We start from the raw sequence: 22021 nt of genomic DNA, 5'->3' as shown, positions 1-22021 counted from the left end.
TGCACAAAGCTTAAATGTGACTTTTTAGCCCAGCTAAAGATCTACAATGTCTTGTACAGAATTGGCAACTAAAACCTTTACTGGTAATAGCTGGCTGTAGTTGTAACTGGGCTTTATGTACCTTTGCATGCCGTTTAAGTCCTCCTGCCAAATTACACTCTCTTCCACATGCCCAACAGATATGATTAGTATGGTGTGTTACACCACCACCAGTGGCCACGTTGTCACTCATCTGTCTCGCTTTATGACTACGAGGATGACTCTTGGGTCCAGCTTTACTGAAGCAGAGTCTTGCACAGACACTGCATGTCAGCATCATAGGAAGACCCTTCCCATCTGGAAGTGTAACAGCGATGCCCTTCCTAACATTCCTCCTTACAACTCAAGATTTCTCAAAAGTAGCTGTCCCCTCGTGCACAATCATACATACATTCATACATCAATCAATCGTCCATAGAAACCGTACCACAACAGACAATTGTAGTCTGGCCAGCTCCTATCAATTTATTCAGTGACATAGTTGAGACTATGAGTCTTCCAGTCAACCTGATCAACGGAACATCCTGCTTGTGAAATTAAGGTGCAAGACACCACAATTACCCTTAACGTAGTTTTCAGGGAGATTCAGCAAGACACAGAATGTGACAAGGCTGGCCCCTTGACTTACAGGTACAACTCATTTTTGTTAGCTGAATAGACTGGAACAACATGAAATAAAATATCTTGGAAAGACTTCCGCTCGTCCCCCACCATTTTCTCCCAAATTTGTTTATTTAAATTTTTTTTTTCGCCAAAAACCCGGATACGGAGGTTCCGGAAAATTGCTAAAAATCGGCATTGTGAAATTTCCCGCCATCTTTCCCCCTCAACTTCTTCAATTTTGATTTTTTTTTCCCCCAACACAAACCCTAAAACGCTAACCCTAACTCTAACCATAAGTACATAAATGTTTTGAAATGTTTGTCAGAATCATAATGTCCGTATTTTTCCGCATATCTGGAAAAAAAAATTCTCAAAAAAAATTTTTACAAAAATTTTTGGAAATTTCTTTAGAATCATAATCTCCGTATTTTTCCGCATACTTTGAAAAAAAAAATATGGAAAAAGTAAAAAAAAAATGAAGGCAATGGGAGTGGAGTAGTAATTTAAAAATGCCAATTTTTGTCAATTTTTTTTGCAGATTCGTATTCCCCATAGCCGAATAGTCGGATTGCTCAAGGACATAGTGTACCACTAGGAATCGTAAGCCGAACACCCTTCAGTAACAATTATCTCGCAGGGACTTTTTTGCTTTTACACCGACAGCTTGTTAGTCTGGATTATTTCCCCCTTGCCGTTCAATACACGTGTTTCTGTTATTCTGGGGCTTAACTTCCAAAACCCCCAGATCCGAAGCAGTATTTCACTTATGGCCTTCTCGTAAGTATTCAACATACGCACTTTACATAAAACTCAACTGTTATTTGGATATTAATTTATGTTATAATGTAATCACCCGTTTAATAGTATCTCTTAGCATGTGATGCCCACTTGTAGATCACCCGAGGCTCTTTTACTGGTTGATGTGAAGCCAATTCTTGTGTGGAAAGCTAGTCTAAGACCTCTACCTATTACTGGTACCTACCTATTCATTTGTGCTGGACAGATAATGGAAGCAGACATGGCTTTGTGGTTAAGAAATTCGTTCGGAAACTTGGCAGTTTCGGGTTAGATCGTGTGAGTTACAGATTTTACGATGTGAAGACAGAATTTTTTTCAAAACAAATAATAGACACTCGGAACCATTTTAGTTTTTGTCTATGGATTAGTAAATATTCTTGAATAATGAGTACAATTTATTATATATATTATTTGCTATGAGTTAGGGGATTAGCTGCAACCGGACAAACCTCCAAAATAAGTCGGAGTGATTTGTTTTGAAAACTGTGATGTCGTTGGTTCCTCATGCTTCGTGAACATGAAGATACTGTCTGTTACTCTCTTTTTCCGAACCGCTAAGTTATGGGGACGTAAACACACCACCATCAGTTGTCAAACGATGTTGGGGGGATAAACACAGACACACAAACGTACACACACACACATATAGCCTCAGGCCGACCAAAACCTTGTGAGTGGATTGGTAGATGGAAACTGAAAGAAGCCTTCATTTCCTTCATTTTACTTTTTTCATAATTTTTTTTTAGATCTTTTCGGTTTGACCCGCAGTTTTTTAAAAATAATTTCCACGTAACTAAACACTTTTAAACTTCGTATACTGGTAGAATATATATACGACAGGCTTCTTTCAGTCTCCATCTACCAAATCCACTCACAAGGCTTTGGTCTGCCTGAGGCTATAGTAGAAGGCACTTGCCCAAGGTGTCATGCAATGGGAATGAACCCGGAACCATGTGGTTGGTAAGCAAGCTACTTACCACACAGCAACTCCTGCACAAGAAAAACACAAAGCCTGGCGACAAGAATCTCTGCTGACAATTTTCTCCTCACAGGTAATGCATAGAGGCATGAAACTTGCTCTATGCTGGAGATCCAAACTCCATGGTGCAACCCACCACACTGAGGAAGTAGTGAGAAAAGCTTCCCCTATGTAGCTGATGGTGGCATTCTTGGCTAGCCTGTCACGTGATTGGGTGGACAGCCTGCGTAAAGCTAGGACTTGACCATCTCGTGATGAGCTAAAATGTAGGTCCCTAAATGTAAAGGGCCAAACTGTGATCATGCTTCTGCTACAACAACAACCTCCAAATAAAATCCATTGATTAGTCTTTGTTGATGTTTAGCCTCAGTCGTACCTGGTTGAGAAGATATGATCAGAGACATTGTAACCATGAGAAAACTGACTGTTTAGGAGTTTTGTCCTTCCTTTGTTTAAGATGATCAGGTGTGATTTAGTGGAAATTCAGCTGTTGTTTCTAATTGGTCAAATGACCATGTAGAGCAGTGGCTCCTAAGACAGGGCTGAGGTGGGTTATTGATTCACAGGAGCTTATAAGGTCAGGGGCTACACAAGGTTCCATAGTCTGTCTAAGCTTGGTTTCTACAGCTGGATGCCCTTCCTAACATCAACCACTTTACAGAGTGTACTGGGTGCTTTTTATGAGGCATATCAAAATAATTGTATTCCTATCCAGACTGAAATTATAGTAAAGCATTAAATTATATAAAATAAATATAATTTCGTTTCTTTTCAGTTTCAAATGTCCTCAGGATTTTCAAGTTGAGTCTGTTGGAAAGAAAAGCTTAAAGCTTTCAGATGTCAAAAACGATGACATTGAACTTTGGTTAATAAAATCTCCTGTCGATGTAAGTAAGATCAGTGCTATTAATTTCATGGGGAGAGGGAGAAAAGGGAACTATATCAACCCCCAGTAGTTGACTGGTATTTATTTTTTTGATGTTAGAAATGAGAGCAATGGGGTGATAGATGGCTGGGTTGAAGAAGGTTACCTTTCTCCAGAATGGGACAAATTGAAGGGTGTTCTTCCAAATCATCATCATCGTTTAACGTCCACTTTCCATGCTAGCATGGGTTGGACGATTTGACTGAGGGCTGGCGAGCCAGATGGCTGCACCAGGCTCCAATCCTGATCTGGCAGAGTTTCTACAGCTGGATGCCCTTCCTAACGCCAATCAATGTCAGAGAATAAACCCTGTAGAAATTGAGGAATGGAAGAATAGAATTTGGTGTGTGTAGGAGTAGGTTCTGGGTGTTCATGAGCGTGATGGGAGGGACATTGTTAGGGGTCAGTGGCCTTGTTTGTTTGAAGTAACTGGAAGTATTTTTTTGCACTTGCTATGTGTGTGTTTGATGTGGAGGTTAGGATAGTTTGATGGAGTGGAAGGGTAAAGATTTGGAAGGAGTTGGCCAAGTGTGTGTAGTGTAGAGTTGAATGCAAAAGTGGGCAGTGAAGGTGGAGGCTCTCTCCGTGGTTGGAGCACTGCATATGGAGCTATTGTGTGGAGTCAATGAAGCTGAGTGAAACTGTTATTAAAAAATATATATCTATACCAAATGTGTTGAGTGCTGCTTTCTTTCATAGATATGCATACATGTGTGTATATCATCATCATCATATCTCTGTTCATGCTAGCATGGAGTGGACAGTGTGACCGGAGCTGGTAACTGGGAGTGGGGAGGGCTGCACCAGACTCCACTCTGATTTGGCATGGTTCCAACAGCTGGATGCCTTTCCTAATGCCAACCACTTTATAGAATGTGCTGGGGGCTTTTATGTGGCACTGCACAGGCACTTTTACATGTGTATATGTATATATACCAGTGCTTTTCAAACTTTTTGCTGAAGCGGAACCCCAAGGAAACATTCCACTGGCTCGAGGAACCCCTGTGCAATAATTTAATTGTCTTATGTATACATATCTGCACCGGAGAATTAAAAATTACTGCCGATTTTAGCAGTTTTGTAACTTCTTGCGGAACCCTGGTTGAAAACCACTGAGATATACATGGAACATCAGTTTACAAATTCAGTTTGATGCTGAAGGCCGTTTGTCACCTGAAATGTTCATAAACTGAAACTATTTTTCCTCATGGGAAATTCAAGAGAAACCATGGTGAATTCGAGCTGGGATATACACTGAGGAAAAGCTTGACAGTAACTGACACTCTCCTCCTCCCACTGATACTCCCAGCTTGTCATCAACTGCTGTTGCCAACTTGCATGCTTGTTATGTGAGACACAATTCGTCACCTGAGATGTTTTGTGCTTGAAAAATGATTCACAATCTGATTTGTTCATCACGAGAGTTGTTAATAAACTGAGGTCATTCTGTACATACATCACATTCTGTACATAGGTGCAAGAGTGGCTGTGTGGTAAGTAGCTTGCTAACCAACCACACGGTTCCGGGTTCAGTCCCACTGCGTGGCATCTTGGGCATGTGTCTTCTGCTATAGCCTCGGGCCGACCAAAGCCTTGTGAGTGGATTTGGTAGACGGAAACTGAAAGAAGCCTGTCGTATATATGTATATATATATATATATATATGTTTGTGTGTTTGTGTTTGTTCCCCACCATTGCTTGACAACCTAGATTGGTGTGTTTATGTCCCCGTCACTCAGCGGCTTGGCAAAAGAGACTGATAGAATTAGTACTGGGCTTACAAAGAATAAGTCCCGGGGTCGATTTGCTTGACTAAAGGCGGTGCTCCAGCATGGCCGCAGTCAAATGACTGAAACAAGTAAAAGAGAGAGATACATATTGCACAAAGCTATTTTTACTATATTTGTTTGTATTTCTTTATATTTTCCAGTTTGATATTTCCAGTCTGTCAGGTCACAAGATAAAAAGCAAATTCAATATTCATTTGGAGGAAACGGTAAGTTATGGCTAACAATATATTCTCTGTTGTTATTTAACCCCATGTCAGCTCTGATCTAGCAGGGATATAATCAAAAGCTGTTCCAGATGTGACTGTCTTGTCTCTGTGTATAATCTACTAACACAGTGTCTCTCTCTCTTTCTTGCTCAGAAGGTGTGAGTGTTGATATAGCTGTTTGTGTTTATGTGGAATAGTGTTATAACACATCCTTTTGATTGTGACCGCATGTGTTCCGTTGGCGATTTTTTCCCCGTCTTCCCTTCTCTGGATCTTTCCTTCTCCTATGTTTCCGACGAAGAGCCCCGCTCGAAACGTTAAACCCTCCTTCTTTCCTGAGCGTCCAATAATACTATATTTGTTCCACGTCCTTGCGTTGTTGTGTTTTTTGTGCTTTCTTGTTTGGATTAACTATATATATATGTATGTATGTATGTATGTAACTAGTCTGTTCTAATAATTGACATGTTTCTTTTTTTTTATATTTGATTTTCTTTTCTAGGATAATATTAAATATGTTGTTAGAAAGAACCAAAATACATCAGAGGTGAGTATATTTTCCCTGAATGTAAGGGTGTGTGTGTGTGTGTGTGTGTACTTCAGTACTTTGGGTATTCAGTTACTATTTCCGCCATCTTGTTTTGCACTTTTGTGCTTACATGTTATATATATATATATATAATAAATCTCTGAACGAGGTATAAACAGTAATGGCATGACAATGTGAAGTATATTTGCCACTTAAATGTGGCTAACCACTAAGGGTGGATGTTACTGTAGCTTGTAGCCCCAAGAGAACATCTTCTCCAGCTGGCTATTGACACACTTTCTGTATGTATGTGTGTATATATATATATATATATAATACATTAATAAATAAAACATATGCATATATACATACATATATGTACGTACCTACCTGTACATGTATATATACACGCATATATGGGTACAGGACACCAAAAAAACGTTGAACACAATGAGAAACGAGAACATAAACACAAAACCAAGGAACTGGACATTTTTCTTAAACAACAAAAAAATAGAGTACAGGACAAATAACACAAGGAAAATTCCCCTTCTTCAGTCGCCATGGTTTCATCTACTCTGCGTTTTGAAGGTGAAACATATATATATGTGTGTGTGTGTGTATGCTTGCATGCATACATACAATAATATATATATACATACATGCATGTATGTATGTATTGTAGTAAATTTGTCTTACACCTGTTTCCACTTATCATTATAGATTTGTTATTGATTGGTTTGCTCAATTGACCCATTGATCAGTTGTGAAAAATTGAATGACCTAGACAATTAATGCTACTTTTGTTCGAGTATTGAAATTCTGAGGGAGGTGGCTTTATGCCAGGTGATGACAGGTTTTATTATACATACATATATACCTATTTCTTTACTACCCACAAGGGGCTAAACACAGAGAGGACAAAGAAAGACAGACAAACGGATTAAGTCGATTATATCGACCCCAGTGTGTAACAGGTACTTATTTGATCGACCCCGAAAGGATGAAAAGCAAAGTCGACCTCGGCGGAATTTGAACTCAGAACGTAACGACAGACGAAATACGGCTACGCATTTTGCCCGGCATGCTAACGGTTCTGCGAGCTCGCCACCTTTTATTATACATACATATATACCTACATGTAACCTGTCTTCAACTGGTATAAAGCCACCTCTCTCAATACTTCAATACTATACCCTGTCCCTCGTCGTTTGAAGGGGTAGGCTGGCCCTACTTAATTTTGTCTGCTGAGTGAACTGGGAAAACATGAAATAAAGTGTCTTGCTCAAGGACACAATGTACAGCCAGGAATGGAACCCATGACCTTACGATCATGAGCTGAATACCCACTAAGCCATGTGCCATCATTGTAATAGTTCAGCTCCAGAACAGCTTGCTCTACATGGATGCTGTAATTGTTGCATCACATCATGTAAGAATGTTTTGTAACCTATGAATGCCTCATTCTTGCTCACAACATCATAAGCGTCGGCTGCAGGGTCACTCCAAAAAGCTCTATCTGCGACGATTTCATCTCAATCGAAGGAGAGGGGCTTTCTCCATCCGGGTTGCGGATCCGTGGCATAAGCTGCCGGACGAAATAGTGAAGATGCCGACGACCGCTCGGTTCAAAGTCTCCCTTGACCACAAATGGCCTGAACTTTTTGCATGAACACCACCCTGTACGTAACTCCATGTCTCCCTACATGGCCTTGCTTTTTGCTTTTTGAGCCAAAATTAACTTAACTTAACACAGAGGCAATGACAGGAGACGGAGACCTTCGGAGATATGCTGTGATTAAGAAGACTCAACAACTAAAGTGAGATTTCAGCCATGGCCAATGCTGGTGTTGCATGTCTGGCCCTTTTAAAAGTACCCTTGATGCGTCCGGCATCAAATGATATGATTGAGAAGACCTGTTAAGTCAAGTTAAACCAAAATCGTAGCTGTGGCCAGTGCTCGCTGACTGGCTTCCATTCCAGTGGCACGTAAAATGCATCATCCAAATATGGTTGATGCTAGGGCCCCCTGACTGGCTCCCGTACCGGTGGCACACAAAAAGCATCACCTGAATGTGATTGATGCCAGGGCAGCCTGATTAGCTCCTGTGCTGCTGGCACGTAAAAAGCTCCCACTACACTCTTGGTGTGGTTGGCATTAAGAAGGGCATCCAGCTGTAGAAACATTGCCAGATCAGATTGCAGCCTGGTGCAGCTGCTGGCTTTCCAGACCTCAGTCAAACCGTCCAACCCATGCCAGCATGGAAAGCAGACGTTAAACAATGATGATAATGAAACAGTGTGTCATTGATTTAGTTGTTTCCTTCCTCCTGTACTAGTCCTATCTGTTTATTTACATGACGGTTCAACTGGGGTCTGGGAAGCCAGGAGGCTGCACCAGGCCCAGTCTGATCTGGCAGTGTTTCTACAGACGTTAGGAAGGGCATCCAGCTGTAGAAACATTGCCAGATCAAACTGGAGCCTGGTGCAGCCTCCTGGCTTCCCAGACCCCAGTTGAACCGTCCAACCCATGCTAGCATGGAAAATGGACGTTGAACGATGATGATGATAAATTGTGTGACAGGTTGCTTAAATATCTTTGTATCTCTTTGTCTTTGCTTCCAGCTAGATTCATATCAATGTCTTTTTCCACACGATACAAACGAAAGTTTCGCTCTAGGTATGTAAAAACATTTTCTTTCCCATTTCAACTGCATCATAACTAAACATCATTGCTAGCTATACTCTTTGTTTAAGCACATAACTCGTAAAACATTGATTTCACATCTACTGCCTTGAGAAAAAGAAAACCATCACCTTGGAAACTCTAGTCCAAGGTATACTATGCCTCAAAATAGCTAAAAGACTGGATGGTCATGGCTGGAGTGTATTTGATCATAGGCCTGTTGGTGGTTTTGGATTTGATCTTGTTGCTTGGTGTCTTTGACACCATCACCTTGGAAACTCTAGTCCAAGGTACACTATGCCTCAAAATAGCTAAAAGACTGGATGGTCATGGCTGGAGTGTATTTGATCATAGGCCTGTTGGTGGTTTTGGATTTGATCTTGTTGCTTGGTGTCTTTGACACCATCATCTTGGATACGCTAGTCCAAGGTACACTATGCCTCAAAATAGCTAAAAGACTGGATGGTCATGGCTGGAGTGTATTTGATCATAGGCCTGTTGGTGGTTTTGGATTTGATCTTGTTGCTTGGTGTCTTTGACACCATCACCTTGGATACTCTAGTCCAAGGTACACTATGCCTCAAAATAGCTAAAAGACTAGATGTTCATGGCTGGAGTTTATTTGATCATAGGCCTGTTGGTGGTTTTGGATTTGATCTTGTTGCTTGGTGTCTTTGACACCATCACCTTGGATACTCTAGTCCAAGGTACACTATGCCTCAAAATAGCTAAAAGACTAGATGTTCATGGCTGGAGTTTATTTGATCATAGGCCTGTTGGTGGTTTTGGATTTGATCTTGTTGCTTGGTGTCTTTGACAAATGCTTTTTCTCGTTGTGCCAGGATGACCAGAGCCTTGTGAATGAAACTTGGTTGGAAGAAAGCGTGTGGCAATATCTGAGGGACCATTCACCATTTTGTGTGGTACTTTAATTTTACTGGCCATTTTTAACTCTGTCACATGACTCTCGAAGGTCATGTGACAGTGATATAGAGGCCTCTTGATTACAGGTGTTCAAGTCAGGTTTCATGTGTGACAATAACTTTCACTCTCTCTCCCACCACTTTCTCCCTCCTCTTCCCACCATAAATTTCTCTCCCTCTCACCATAACTTTCAACCTCTCTCCCATCATAACATCCTTCCTCTCACATAACTTTCTCTCTCCCACCACTTTCTCCCTCCTCTTCCCACTATAACTTTCAACCTCTCTCCCATCATAACTTCCTCCTCTCTCACCATAACTTACACAATCTCTTTCTCCCTCTCACATAACTTTCTCTCTCCCACCATATCTTTCTCCCTCTTTCCCTCTCACCACCACCACCTCCCTCCCTTTCCTCACCATAACTTTCTCCATACCTCCTTTCATCCTTCCCGCCATAACTTTATCTCCGTTCCTTCCACTATAACTTCCCCCTTTCATTGTGTCTCCATGGTTGCATTCTATATCATCATCATCATCATCATTTAACGTCCGCTTTCCATGCTAGCATGGGTTGGACGATTTGACTGAGGACTGGCGAACCAGATGGCTGCACCAGTCTCCAGTTTGATCTGGCAGAGTTTCTACAGCTGGATGCCCTTCCTAACGCCAACCACTCCGAGAGTGTAGTGGGTGCTTTTTACTTGCCACTGGCACGAGGGCCAGTCAGGCCAGTCATAATATGCTTCTATATCCAAGAAAGTAGGATTAGTTTGAGGGGGACTCTGCTACTATTTCTATTAAGTTGAGCAACTGTACAGGGGTTCTCTCACTAATTTATGCAATATTTAACTTATGTCTGTGGTTTCCTCTTTACACAGTTTTTTTTCTTTTTTCATTATTTTAATGTCTTGTAAATGAAAGTTAATTTTTATAAACCCAATCGAATTCTTCTTAAGGACCCTCGTTACAAGGACGGTTGGATATTACCAAAGTTCATAAAATAGCAACTTCTACTGATGTTCAGATTCCAACTAAAACTCAGCCTCACTTCCCATCAGGCCTGAAACAGCGCTATGTACCATTTGGCAGCAGTAAGTTAGAAACCGTTTCTAGTTTCCAAATTTTCCTTTATTTTTTCTCCTAACACTTTAGCATTTAATCCAGCCATATCTGGCCCGCTTACACCTATCCTACAATGTCATTCTAAAAATATACAGACACACCATTGAAATTTTGAAGCTACAATATCATAACTATGATGTAGTCCCTGACATAACTAAGAGTCAGACCATGTATAGCTATGATGTAGACCATGTTAATGCTATACTGTGGACCATGTCATAACTATGATGTTGACCATGTCATAGCTATGATTCAGACCATATCATAAATATGATGTAGTTCCTGACATAACTATGATGCAGACCATGTATAGCTATGATGTAGACCATGTCAATGTTATGCTGTGGACCATGTCATAGCTATGATTCAGACCATATCATAACTATGATGTAGTCCCTGACATAACTATGATGCAGACCATGTATAGCTATGGTGTAGACCATGTCATAACTATGATGTTGACCATGTCATAGCTATGATTCAGACCATATCATAACTATGATGTAGTCCTTGACATAACTATGATGCAGACCATGTGTAGCTTTGGTGTAGACCATGTCAATGCTATGCTGTGGACCATGTCATAACTATGATGTTGACCATGTCATAGCTATGATTCAGACCATATCGTAACTATGATGTAGTCCCTGACATAACTATAATGCAGACCATGTCATAGTCATGATGTATTGTAGATCTTATCATAAGCTCTGTCCTCACCACAATTTTTTTGCTGTAAGGATTATTTTTATCCCTTTTGATATATCAGGAAATCTATAGAATCATTTAAGTTTTTGTAATCAGAAATGTCCATCAATGGGTAATTAACTATTGATATCTGCAAGGAGAAAGAAATGGAATTTATTATTCTAAAAGGGAAGGAAAGAATGCTTAAAGTGTTGTTGCCTGTTTTCTGGGTTTCTGTGTTTGTCTTCTAATCTTATCGAATTTGTTTCTAGGTTCACCAAAACGGTTTACCAAAAAGAGAAAGTCTGTTAACAAAGGTAAGGTTGGCAAAATAGACCGAAATATAATGTTGCTTTCATCATCATCATCATCATCATCACCACCATTGTCATCATCGTTGTTTGATGTCCGCTTTCCATGCTGGCATGGGTTGGACGGTTTGACATAGGACCGGCAAGCCGGGAGGCTGCACCAGGCTCTAGTCTGATTTGGCATGGTTTCTACAGCTGGATGCCCTTCCTAACACCAACCACTCCGAGAATGTAGGGGGTGCTTTTTATATGCCACTGGCATGGGAGCCAGTCAAGCAGTACTGGCATCAACCACACCATTATTACCATCTTCATCATGATTATCATCATCATTACAATGATCATCACCACCACCATCATCATTATCACCACCTCAAGTTATCACCATCATTGTTTTTATGTCCACATATTCTGTGGTGGAATGGGTTTAAAACAAGCCTTATTAAGGCAGTGTTCTATATATATATTAATAAGATTGTTTAAGACAGCATTGATGGTATTTATGTCTTTTATTTCAAGATACGGAAAAATGTGAGGCTGAAATAAATGGTTTTGAAGAAGGTAGTACCAAAAAGAAGAAGAAACATAAGAAATCAAAGAGAGAATCTGTAGCATCAGATGTATTGGACGAGACAACAGATGTAATATTGATAGACGGTGAGTGTATGTCTGGAGGTATGAAAGCTTTGATTGTTGGCACTGGGTAAAGTTCACTGTAAACTAAATGAGTCATTGGGTAGGACTCCCTATAAACTGAGACAGGAAAAAGTTCCCTGTAAACTGAGTTGTTAGGGAGTGTTCCCAATGAACTGAGTCATCCCATTGCTCTCATTTCTAACATCAATAAAATACCAGTCAACTACTGGGGGTTGATATAGTTCCTTTTCTCCCTCTCCCCATGAAATTAATAGCACTGGTCTTACTCACATCAACAAACTAAGTCATTGTAAAGAGCTTCCTATAAAGTTTAGTAGTCAAGGGTGTTCCCTGTAAAATGAGTCAAGGGAGAGTTCCCTGCAATGTGAGGAAGTCATTGGAATGTTCCTATAAATAGAGTCATCAAGGAGAGCTCCCTATAAAGCGAGTCTGTAACAGTTCTGACTCCCTGTTAAAGCTATTTCCCTTCACTTATGCCACTAATGCTTTAAGGGAGGGCATGAACATTGTAACCTCTTACTTACCAATAATAAATTTGGGACTTTGTAGCTGGTCAAAAAGAATTAATAAATATCTTATGTACGTGGTGTTTATGGTCAGTGGCAGTGTGATGTCCTGATCAGGTAGGACTTGATTCTCACTCAAATGACAAATACCAGCTCCAGTGTTCAAAACTGATATCCCTATTGTTATATAGCAAAGAGATATCATTGGTGATAAGATAGACCTTTATGGCAGGTAACTCTTCCAGGTAAAAAAACTAGGTACTTTTGTCATGGCTTAGTCAGCACCCTTGACCTCTATGTGGGGTCTGGAGGAGATTGGGAAAGATAAGAGAAGGAAGGTTGTTGTAGGATGTAGCACAACAAGGCTTTAAGTTATCCTCAACCCAGAAACCTGTCCTGAATGTTAGCTACAAGGTGGACTCCATTAAAGGAACTCAACGTCCTGGAGGACTTAAACAAGGGGACAGTAGACTCCACTAAAAGAACTCAATGACCAATGAGTGGATACAGTTAGATTTACCACATGACTGGGTGGTGCCCTTAATACCAACCACTCGGGGTGAGACAGCCTCAATCAATTCAGCTAAATGAAGCGAAAGAAAATATTTTAAATTGTCAAAGGGCTTTCAGTATTCTAGGCCCTTCTGACCATTATTTCATTTTGTCCCCTTTTTTTTTACTTGAAAAGAATTTTCGTTTGTTCCATAGGGTATTTTTCCTCATTTACTTTTATCCCTTCTGTGTAGATGTCGAGACCCCAGAGAAAAAGAAAAAACATAAAAAGAAGAAGAAGGAAAAGGGAGAAGAGGAAGATCAAAGCGACAGCATCGTGCTTGTTGATGATTCTGAGATACCAAGTAAGTTGATGGACAGAGATGGGTGGGGCATGGGCATGTCTAACTAGATGGACAGAAATGGGTGGGGCATGGGCGTGTCTAACTAGATAGAGATGGGTGGGGCATGGGGGTGTCTAACTAGATGGGCAGAGATGGGTGGGGCATGGGGGTGTTTAACCAGATGGACAGAGATGGGTGGGGCATGAGGGTATTTAACCAGATGGACAGAGGTGGAGGTGGAGTGGTTTACTAGATTGACAGTGTCCTGGAGAGACTAGTTTTTAAAAATTTTTGTATGGTTTGATCAGTTTGGTTGGGTTGGGGCAGCCAACATCCAACATCCAGAGATAGAGGCAAGATTTCTTGGTTGGTGGGAAAGGAGCGGCCAATGACCAGGCTGAAAGCATCTTTAAGAAAAATAGAGAAGCAGAAGAGGAAAAGAGATCTTGTCCTCTGATCACAGCTATTGTCATAACTGTTGCCATAACAATGTAATGAACAGTCTCCCACCACTGCTTGACAACCAGTGTTGGTGTGTTTATGCCCTCATAACTTAGCAGCTTAGCAAAACGAAACTGATAGAATAAGAATCAGGCTCAACCCTTTCGTTACCAAGCTGGCTGAAACCACTTCTGGCTCTGTTGTACAAATGTCTTGCTTTCATAAGTTTTGAATTAAAATCTTCCACGAAACCTTAGTCACAATTTATGTTCTTAACACTAGCTTAATGATAACTAAGTTATTTTACTAAATTCTTTGTTATATTTAAAGTAAGTGAAAAAAACACAAAATAAATACAGTAACGAAAGGGTTAAAAGGAGTGTTAGTACTGGGGTTGAGTCATTCAACTTAAATTCGTCAAAGCAGTGCCCCAGCATGGCTGCAAAGGTACCCAGAAAGCAAATTGGTCTTTTAGTCTTTGAATACTTCGAAATAACTCACGTTTTATATTGTTTTGTTCTTTTTTTTTTCTTTAAATTCAGGTGAATTATTAACAAATGATTATTATCCTGCTGGAGACAATGAACAGGCTTCCCAGAAAGCTTCAAAACATAAGAAAAAGAAAAAGAAACACAAAGAATCTTTTACAGGTAATTTTTCTTTTAATCCTAATAAATATAATCACATCGTCAAAATCTCAAAGCTTTGAGATAATGCGTGATTCATTCAAGACAATGTGAATATATAAGCCTTACATTTGACAAAGTAATCTAAATACTAAAGGATTAAGAGATCTTCACGAATTCCACATGTTTGTATTAACTCAACTTTTTATCTTATCATATATGTATGTGTATATAAATACAGTCAAAAGACAAGTCCTAGAGATGCTCTTTATAGAAAACATGTAGTGCTCAAATGATTTGAACATAAATTCCAAAATCTTTATTGAAGACTAGGTCCACAGGGTAAAGAGTGACTATAAGAGAAATCCAGGTGAGGAGATAGTGATGCAGGTAAACACAATTAGGCTTGATACATATAAATTTACTCTTGGAGTGGTTTATGTTAGGAACAGCTTCTGGCTGTAGAGAACAAGCGAGAAAGGATTGGAACCTGTGCAGCCCTCCAAACCACGTGAACAAGAAGCACAAATCGCAGTTTTTTTTTTTTAGATTTTTTATCTTTCATTCTACGAACTTTATAGTTAATAATGTAAGCATACCTACATCTCTTGTATATTTCATTAAATTATTTCAGTTACTGAAAAACACCATTTCTTTATAATATCTATATATATAAAACTCTAGTTGTGTGAGTGTCTGTCCCCTTCGATTTAGATTCCTAACTCCTCCCACATTTTGCGGTGCAGTTTAACCAAATTCGGGTATCTTATACTCGTGATTAATATCGAGCCCGTCTGAGTATTAGCGCGCGTCTACGATGAGTCTACGATTTTAAAAATAATTTAACATCATTTTTTATTCCATTTTAATGCATAATTTTTCGTGTGTCGATGGCGGCGGAGTTGGCGTCCACGCTCACAGCTGCACCTGTTTGCTTCTCCCCCTTCCCTCCCTCGTGAAGCTGTGGGGAAGGGAGTGTAAGGAAATCAATGTCGTAAAGCGTTGTCAAGGAGACAAGCGTTCTTTTAGAACAACGACTTCATGGCTTGAAGACACCAAAACAGAAATGGCTAAGAAAGCCCAAATTGGCATCTATAAGGGAAGTAACTCTCTAAAAATGCTTATATAGTTATTTCGCTTACAAATCGAGCAACGCCGGGCGATACTGCTAGTATTTTAAATTCTACGAATCCTGTCAGTCGTAAAACACATTGGATATAATATAGCTGTAGTTACTTCCCTTGCTCCTTCGTTGGTTGAAATTGCTCACCAAGGTTTACCTCCCCTATATACAGATGACGTGTCGATTAATTATTAATTTCCATTTCTGTTCCTGAAAGCAAGGGAGAAAACTCTGTTTCACCTCGTGTTATCTCGGCTGATAAGGGTTAATGTTTCAAACGAACTCTTCCTCCTCCTGTTCCTCGAGTATATTAATGAACTTTTGCCTTTCCCTGCTTCCTTCATTAACAAGGAAACAAAACAGAGATTATACTGTGATGGGTGCGTGAATGCAATGTTGTGTATAAACAAACATTTGGATAAATGTTTGGATCAGTTCCAATACGTTTGGGACATATTTGATCTGTGAAAAAGGCCATGTTCAATGCTAATTTGCCATGGAGAATCTTTCTCACTTTAGGCAAATAGGTTTTGCAAAAACCCGAACTGTCATTTCAAAGTGCCCCTTCTCGCGTAGGACAGTAAATGCATTTCTGGCTATCATTAGCACAGTGTACTGCAAAAAAAAGAGACAATCCTGATATGATGTTTTACAATAAGGAAACAGATGTTTCTGAAGTCATTTCAGGGTTGTCTCTCTTGCTGTACTGATGAAAGCCAAAGAGTGAGAATCACATTCAGTATTTTCTACCAATAGAGGGTGCCTTAAAATGTCTGTTAGTGTTTTCCAATACTTATTGCCAAAACCAAAAGGTTCCCCACAGCAAATGAACAGTGAATACACACACAAGCACACGTACATATACAGGGATGGGCTAGAAGTCACACGCCAAAACATTTAACATTTTATTTATATTTCATTTTTGTGATTACTCATTTTGTTCTTTATATACAAGTACTCTCTTTTACTCTTTTACTTGTTTCAGTCATTTGACTGTGGCCATGCTGGAGCACCGCCTTTAATCGAGCAACTCGACCCCGGGACTTATTCTTTGTAAGCCCAGTACTTATTCTATCGGTCTGTTTTGCCGAACCGCAAAGTAACGGGGACATAAACACACCAGCATCGGTTGTCAAGCAATGCTAGGGGGACAAACACAGACACACAAACACACACACGCATATGTATGACAAACACAGACACACAAACACACACACGCATATGTATGACAAACACAGACACACAAACACACACACGCATATGTATGACAAACACAGACACACAAACACACACACGCATATGTACACATACATATGACGGGCTTCTTTCAGTTTCCGTCTACCAAATCCACTCACAAGGCATTGGTCAGCCTGAGGCTATAGTTGAAGACACTTGCCCATGGTGCCACGCAGTAGGACTGAACCCGGAACCGTGTGGTTGGTAAACAAGCTACTTACCACACAGCCACTCCTGCGCCTGTCTAGTCATCATTATTTTATTTATTTTATTCGAGTTTAGAAAAATTGAAGCATGTCTTTGACAATTCTGAAGCATATTGAATTTATTTTGTGTGTGACTTTTGGCCCATCCCTTACGTATATACACACACAGAGACATATTTACTCTTTTACTCTTTTACTTGTTTCAGTCATTTGACTGCGGCCATGCTGGAGCACCGCCAGTACTTATTCTATCGGTCTCTTTTGCCGAACCGCTAAGTGACGGGGACGTAAACACACCAGCATCGGTTGTCAAGCAATGCTAGGGGGACAAACACATACACACACATATATATATATACATATATACAACGGGCTTCTTTCAGTTTCCGTCTACCAAATCCACTCATAAGGCATTGGTCGGCCCGAGGCTATAGCAGAAGGCACTTGCCCAAGGTGCCACGCAGTGGGACTGAACCCGGAACCATGTGGTTGATTAGCAAGCTACTTACCACACAGCCACTCCTGCGCCTATTCACTTTTATATATATATAAAATAAAAAAGAGTGAAAAAACTAGAGAAATTCTTGTGTTATAAGGTTAAAGAATATATTTAAGTTGCTATGTTAGAAAAATGTTATAAAATTTTGTGTATAGTAAGTTTTTAGAGAAATAACTGGTTTCGTATTTTATTTTCAAATTTCTTTATCTACATCGTGTCATGTTTTCGCTATGAAGTGAAGAGTTCCAGGCAGGATAAGGTAATCAGGGATTTCTTCATATATATACATATATATATATATATATATATATATATATATATATATATATATATATATTTATTAAAAGAAAAACAGGATGCAAAGGATTTTGCGGTACATATGTTTCGGGCTTTATTGAACAACCATCATTGTTTTTATGTCCACATATTCTGTCATGGAATGGGTTTAAAACAAGCCTTATTAAGGCAGTGTTCTATATATATATTAATAAGATTGTTTAAGACAGCATTGATGGTATTTATGTCTTTTATTTCAAGATACGGAAAAATGTGAGGCTGAAATAAATGGTTTTGAAGAAGGTAGTACCAAAAAGAAGAAGAAGCATAAAAAATCAAAGAGAGAATCTGTAGCATCAGATGTATTGGACGAGACAACAGATTGTGTAATATTGATAGACGGTGAGTGTATATCTGGTGGTATGAAAGCTTTGATTGTTGGCACTGGGTAAAGTTCACAGTAAACTGAGTGAGTCATTGGGTAGGACTCCCTATAAAGTGAGACAGGAAAAAGTTCCCTGTAAACTGAGTTGTTAGGGAGTGTTCCCAATGAACTGAGTCATCCCATTGCTCTCATTTCTAACATCAATAAAATGAATACCAGTCAACTACTAGGGTTTGATATAGTTCCCATTTCTCCCTCTCCCCATGAAATTAATAGCACTGGTCTTACATCAACAAACTAAGTCATTGTAGAGAGCTTCCTATAATGTATAGTAGTCAAGAGAGTTCCCTGTAAAATGAGTCATAAGGGAGAGTTCACTGCAATGTGAGGAAGTCATTGGAGTGTTCCTATAAATTGAGTCATCAAGGAGAGCTCCTTATAAAGCGAGTCTGTAACAGTTCTGATCCCCTGTTAAAGCCATTTCCCTTCGCTTATGCCACTAACGCCTTAACGGAGGGCAAAAACATTGTAACCTCTTACCAATAATAAATTTGGGACTTTGCATAATTGATATAACAGGTAGGTCAAAGGCCTTCTTCAGCCGCGTACAGTTACCACACCAAAGACATGTATCACATTATAGCAGGTTTGAGAAAAAGTTTGGGAGAAAACCGAGTTTCATTGGGAAAGTAAATCCTCATAGGCCTATATGGCATTGCGAGACTCCAAAACAAAACGTCCTGTTTTTCTTTTGATACATATATCCTATCACCTATACCACTAGCTGGAATATACAGGTGCTTACAGTTATCAAGTATTCACCCTGAATTTTTTGTACCTTATATATATATATATATATATATATATATATATATATATATATATATATATATATATACTAGCTATATCGCCCGGCGTTGCTTGGGTTTGTAAGTAAAAAAAAAAAAAATATATAAGCATTTTTAGAGAGTTACTTCCCTTATAGATGCCAATTCGGGCTTTCTTAGCCATTTCTGTTTTCGTGTCTTCAAGCCATGAAGTCGTTCTAAAAGAACGCTGGTCTCCTTGACAACGCATTACGACATTGATTTCTTTACACTCCCTTCCCCACAGTTTCACGAAGGAGGGAAGAAGGGGAGAAGCAAACACAGGTGCAGGTGTTTGAGCGTGAACGCCAACTCCGCCGCCATCGACACACGAAAAATTATGCATTAAAATGGAATAAAAAATGATGTTAAATTATTTTTAAAATCGTAGACGCGCGCTAATAGCCAGACGGGCTCGAAATTAATCACGACTATAAGATACCCGAATTTGGTTAAACTGCACCGCAAAATGTGGGAGGAGTTAGGAATCTAAATCGAAGGGGACAGACACTCACACAACTACAGTTTTATATATATAGATACACACACACACACACACACAAATATATAAATGTTGTATTTATTGATTCAATGCTTCATGTCTCTGTCTTACAGAATAAGCACAATTTACATGAGATCCTGGCTGTCCACACTGATAGACTCTACTGCTGATACTTCTCTGCCTCCATTACCAAAACAGAAGAATTTAACAGAGACAAAAGAAGCTACTGGTAGTCTTTTGCATTGAGTCTTTGAGGCCACTGGTAGTCTTTGCCTTGAGTCTTTCTCAGAATGACCATGATGAAGGAATTATACAAAAACTGTTTAGAGAGAAAACAGGCCAAAATATGAATGTTTACCGAGTTTCTGTCACGTCCTGACTGCATAATGTTGCCAGAGACAACATTTGGTAATTAAGTTTTTGTTAATGACAGGAACTTTTTAATTACTAATCAGTTGGTGGTGATGAGAATATTTAAAAAAAACTTTAAAAAATTTTATTTTCAAAATTGACTTCCTTGTTGGTTTTTATTTAATTATAAATTAATTTATTTATTTATTTACAGCTGATTGAATTGCATTGTTTTTAATATCAGATAAAATTTGGTGGATAAGGTGCACCTTATAATACAATTTTTCTGAATTTTCAGATTTTTTTATATGCTAGGCCACTGGTTTTAAATTCGTGTTAATTAAATTGATATTCAATTTATCACCCTCATTATTTAAATTATATATATATATATATATATATATCTAATGTAGGATAAATTTTTTTCGAAAAAAATTTTATCAATGGCCAGCATATTAAAAAATACCTTTAACGGTTAAATTTATAAACAATTCATAGATGAGGGCAAAAGAAAAAATTTCTAATGCCAAATATTGGACATATTGTCCATTAACCATATAATTTTTTTCACAATACGCATGCTACTCGAAAAAAGGTCAACAGAAATTTCTTAAAAATTCCATTATTACCATATCGGACCGATTTCAGAGTTAGCTACTAAAAGCCCTCTCTTCTTCAGTGATACATGTGGCAAAAGAAATAAATGAGATACTTACTCATACCCATGGAAGAAGCAAACACTAAGTCATGAGCACAACAAAGTACCCCAAATACATCCAAAATAGAAATACTCCAGCCCATTCGAGACACGTGCGATTTGAACTGAGGCCCTCACAGAGTGAGTTAGTCCGGAAGTGAACGCTTAAATTCATATCTAATGTAGGATAAAATTTTTTTCGAAAAAAATATTTTCTTTTGAAAAAAATTTTATCAGCATATTAAAAAATGCCTTTAACGGTTAAATTTATAAACAATTCATAGATGAGGGCAAAAGAGAAAATTTCTAATGCCAAATATGCCGAAAAATTGGACATATTGTCCATTAACCATATAATTTTTTCACACACACACATATATATATACACAGGTAGATTGTACAATGCATGTGTGTGAACTGCCATGCTGCACATACGACAGAGTGTAAGCACCCTGAGAGAAATGTTGGACATAAGCATCAGACGTGGCATCCAAGAGAGATGTTTGTGCTGGTATGGTCATGTACTACGGATAGATGAGGAGAGCTGTGTGAAGTGCCACTTCCAAACAGTTGAAAGAATCTGGGGTAGAAGTAGACATGGGATGAGGTGGTGAAGCATGACGTTGGGCCTTACAGAGGCATTGAAAAAAGACCAAGACCTTTGGAGATATGCTGTGACTACGAAGACCCAACTTATATAGTGAGTTCATGACTGTATCCTACACCAGTTTCGCATAATCAGCCCCAGCCCATTCAAAAGTACCTTGGATCGTAGGCCGACCTGCTGTGCTTGAGGAGACTTATTGAGTCAAGTACATCAACATCAAAATGAAAATCAGATGGAAATTGTAGTTGTGATACCCATGCTGGCGGCACATAAGAAGCACTATCCAAACGTGGCCAGTGCCTCCTCGAGTGGCTTCCGTGCCGCTGGCACATAAAAAGCACCAACTGATCATGGCCGTTGCCAGCCTCCTCTGGCCCCTGTACCAGTGGCACATAAAAAGCACCCACTACACTCACGGAGTGGTTGGCGTTAGGAAGGGCATCCAGCTGTAGAAACACTGCCAGATCAGACTGGAGCAGCTTGGTGCAGCCTCCTGGCTTCCCAGGCCTCAGTCGAACCTTCCAACCCCTGCTAGCGTGGAAAATGGACGTTAAACAATGATGATGATGATGGTATATATATATATATATATATATATATATACAT

At 39.3% G+C, this 22021-nt stretch overlaps 1 protein-coding gene across 3 annotated transcripts; it reads left to right on the top strand.

The window, feature by feature from the left end:
- Positions 1–1280: 1280 nt before the first annotated feature.
- On the top strand, positions 1281–20263 carry LOC115221709 (glutamic acid-rich protein). 3 transcript variants are annotated; one of them, XM_036511024.1, is made up of 13 exons: positions 1281–1419; positions 3195–3306; positions 5275–5340; positions 5843–5887; positions 8495–8549; positions 10438–10572; positions 11563–11607; positions 12121–12258; positions 13511–13621; positions 14584–14691; positions 18269–18409; positions 19874–20006; positions 20040–20263. In XM_036511024.1, exons 1-12 carry the CDS (start codon positions 1409–1411, stop codon positions 19876–19878), a joined length of 972 nt encoding a protein of 323 aa, XP_036366917.1. In that variant the 5' UTR covers positions 1281–1408; the 3' UTR covers positions 19879–20006; positions 20040–20263. The 3 variants fall into 3 exon arrangements, with proteins under 3 accessions (XP_036366917.1, XP_036366918.1, XP_036366916.1); XM_036511025.1 differs by lacking the exon at positions 18269–18409; XM_036511023.1 differs by having other exon boundaries at positions 19871–20263.
- Positions 20264–22021: the final 1758 nt, after the last annotated feature.

This window comes from Octopus sinensis, linkage group LG18 (genome assembly GCF_006345805.1).
Source record: "Octopus sinensis linkage group LG18, ASM634580v1, whole genome shotgun sequence".
NCBI classification, from domain to species: domain Eukaryota; kingdom Metazoa; phylum Mollusca; class Cephalopoda; order Octopoda; family Octopodidae; genus Octopus; species Octopus sinensis.
This window is presented reverse-complemented; position numbering and strand designations above follow the sequence as displayed.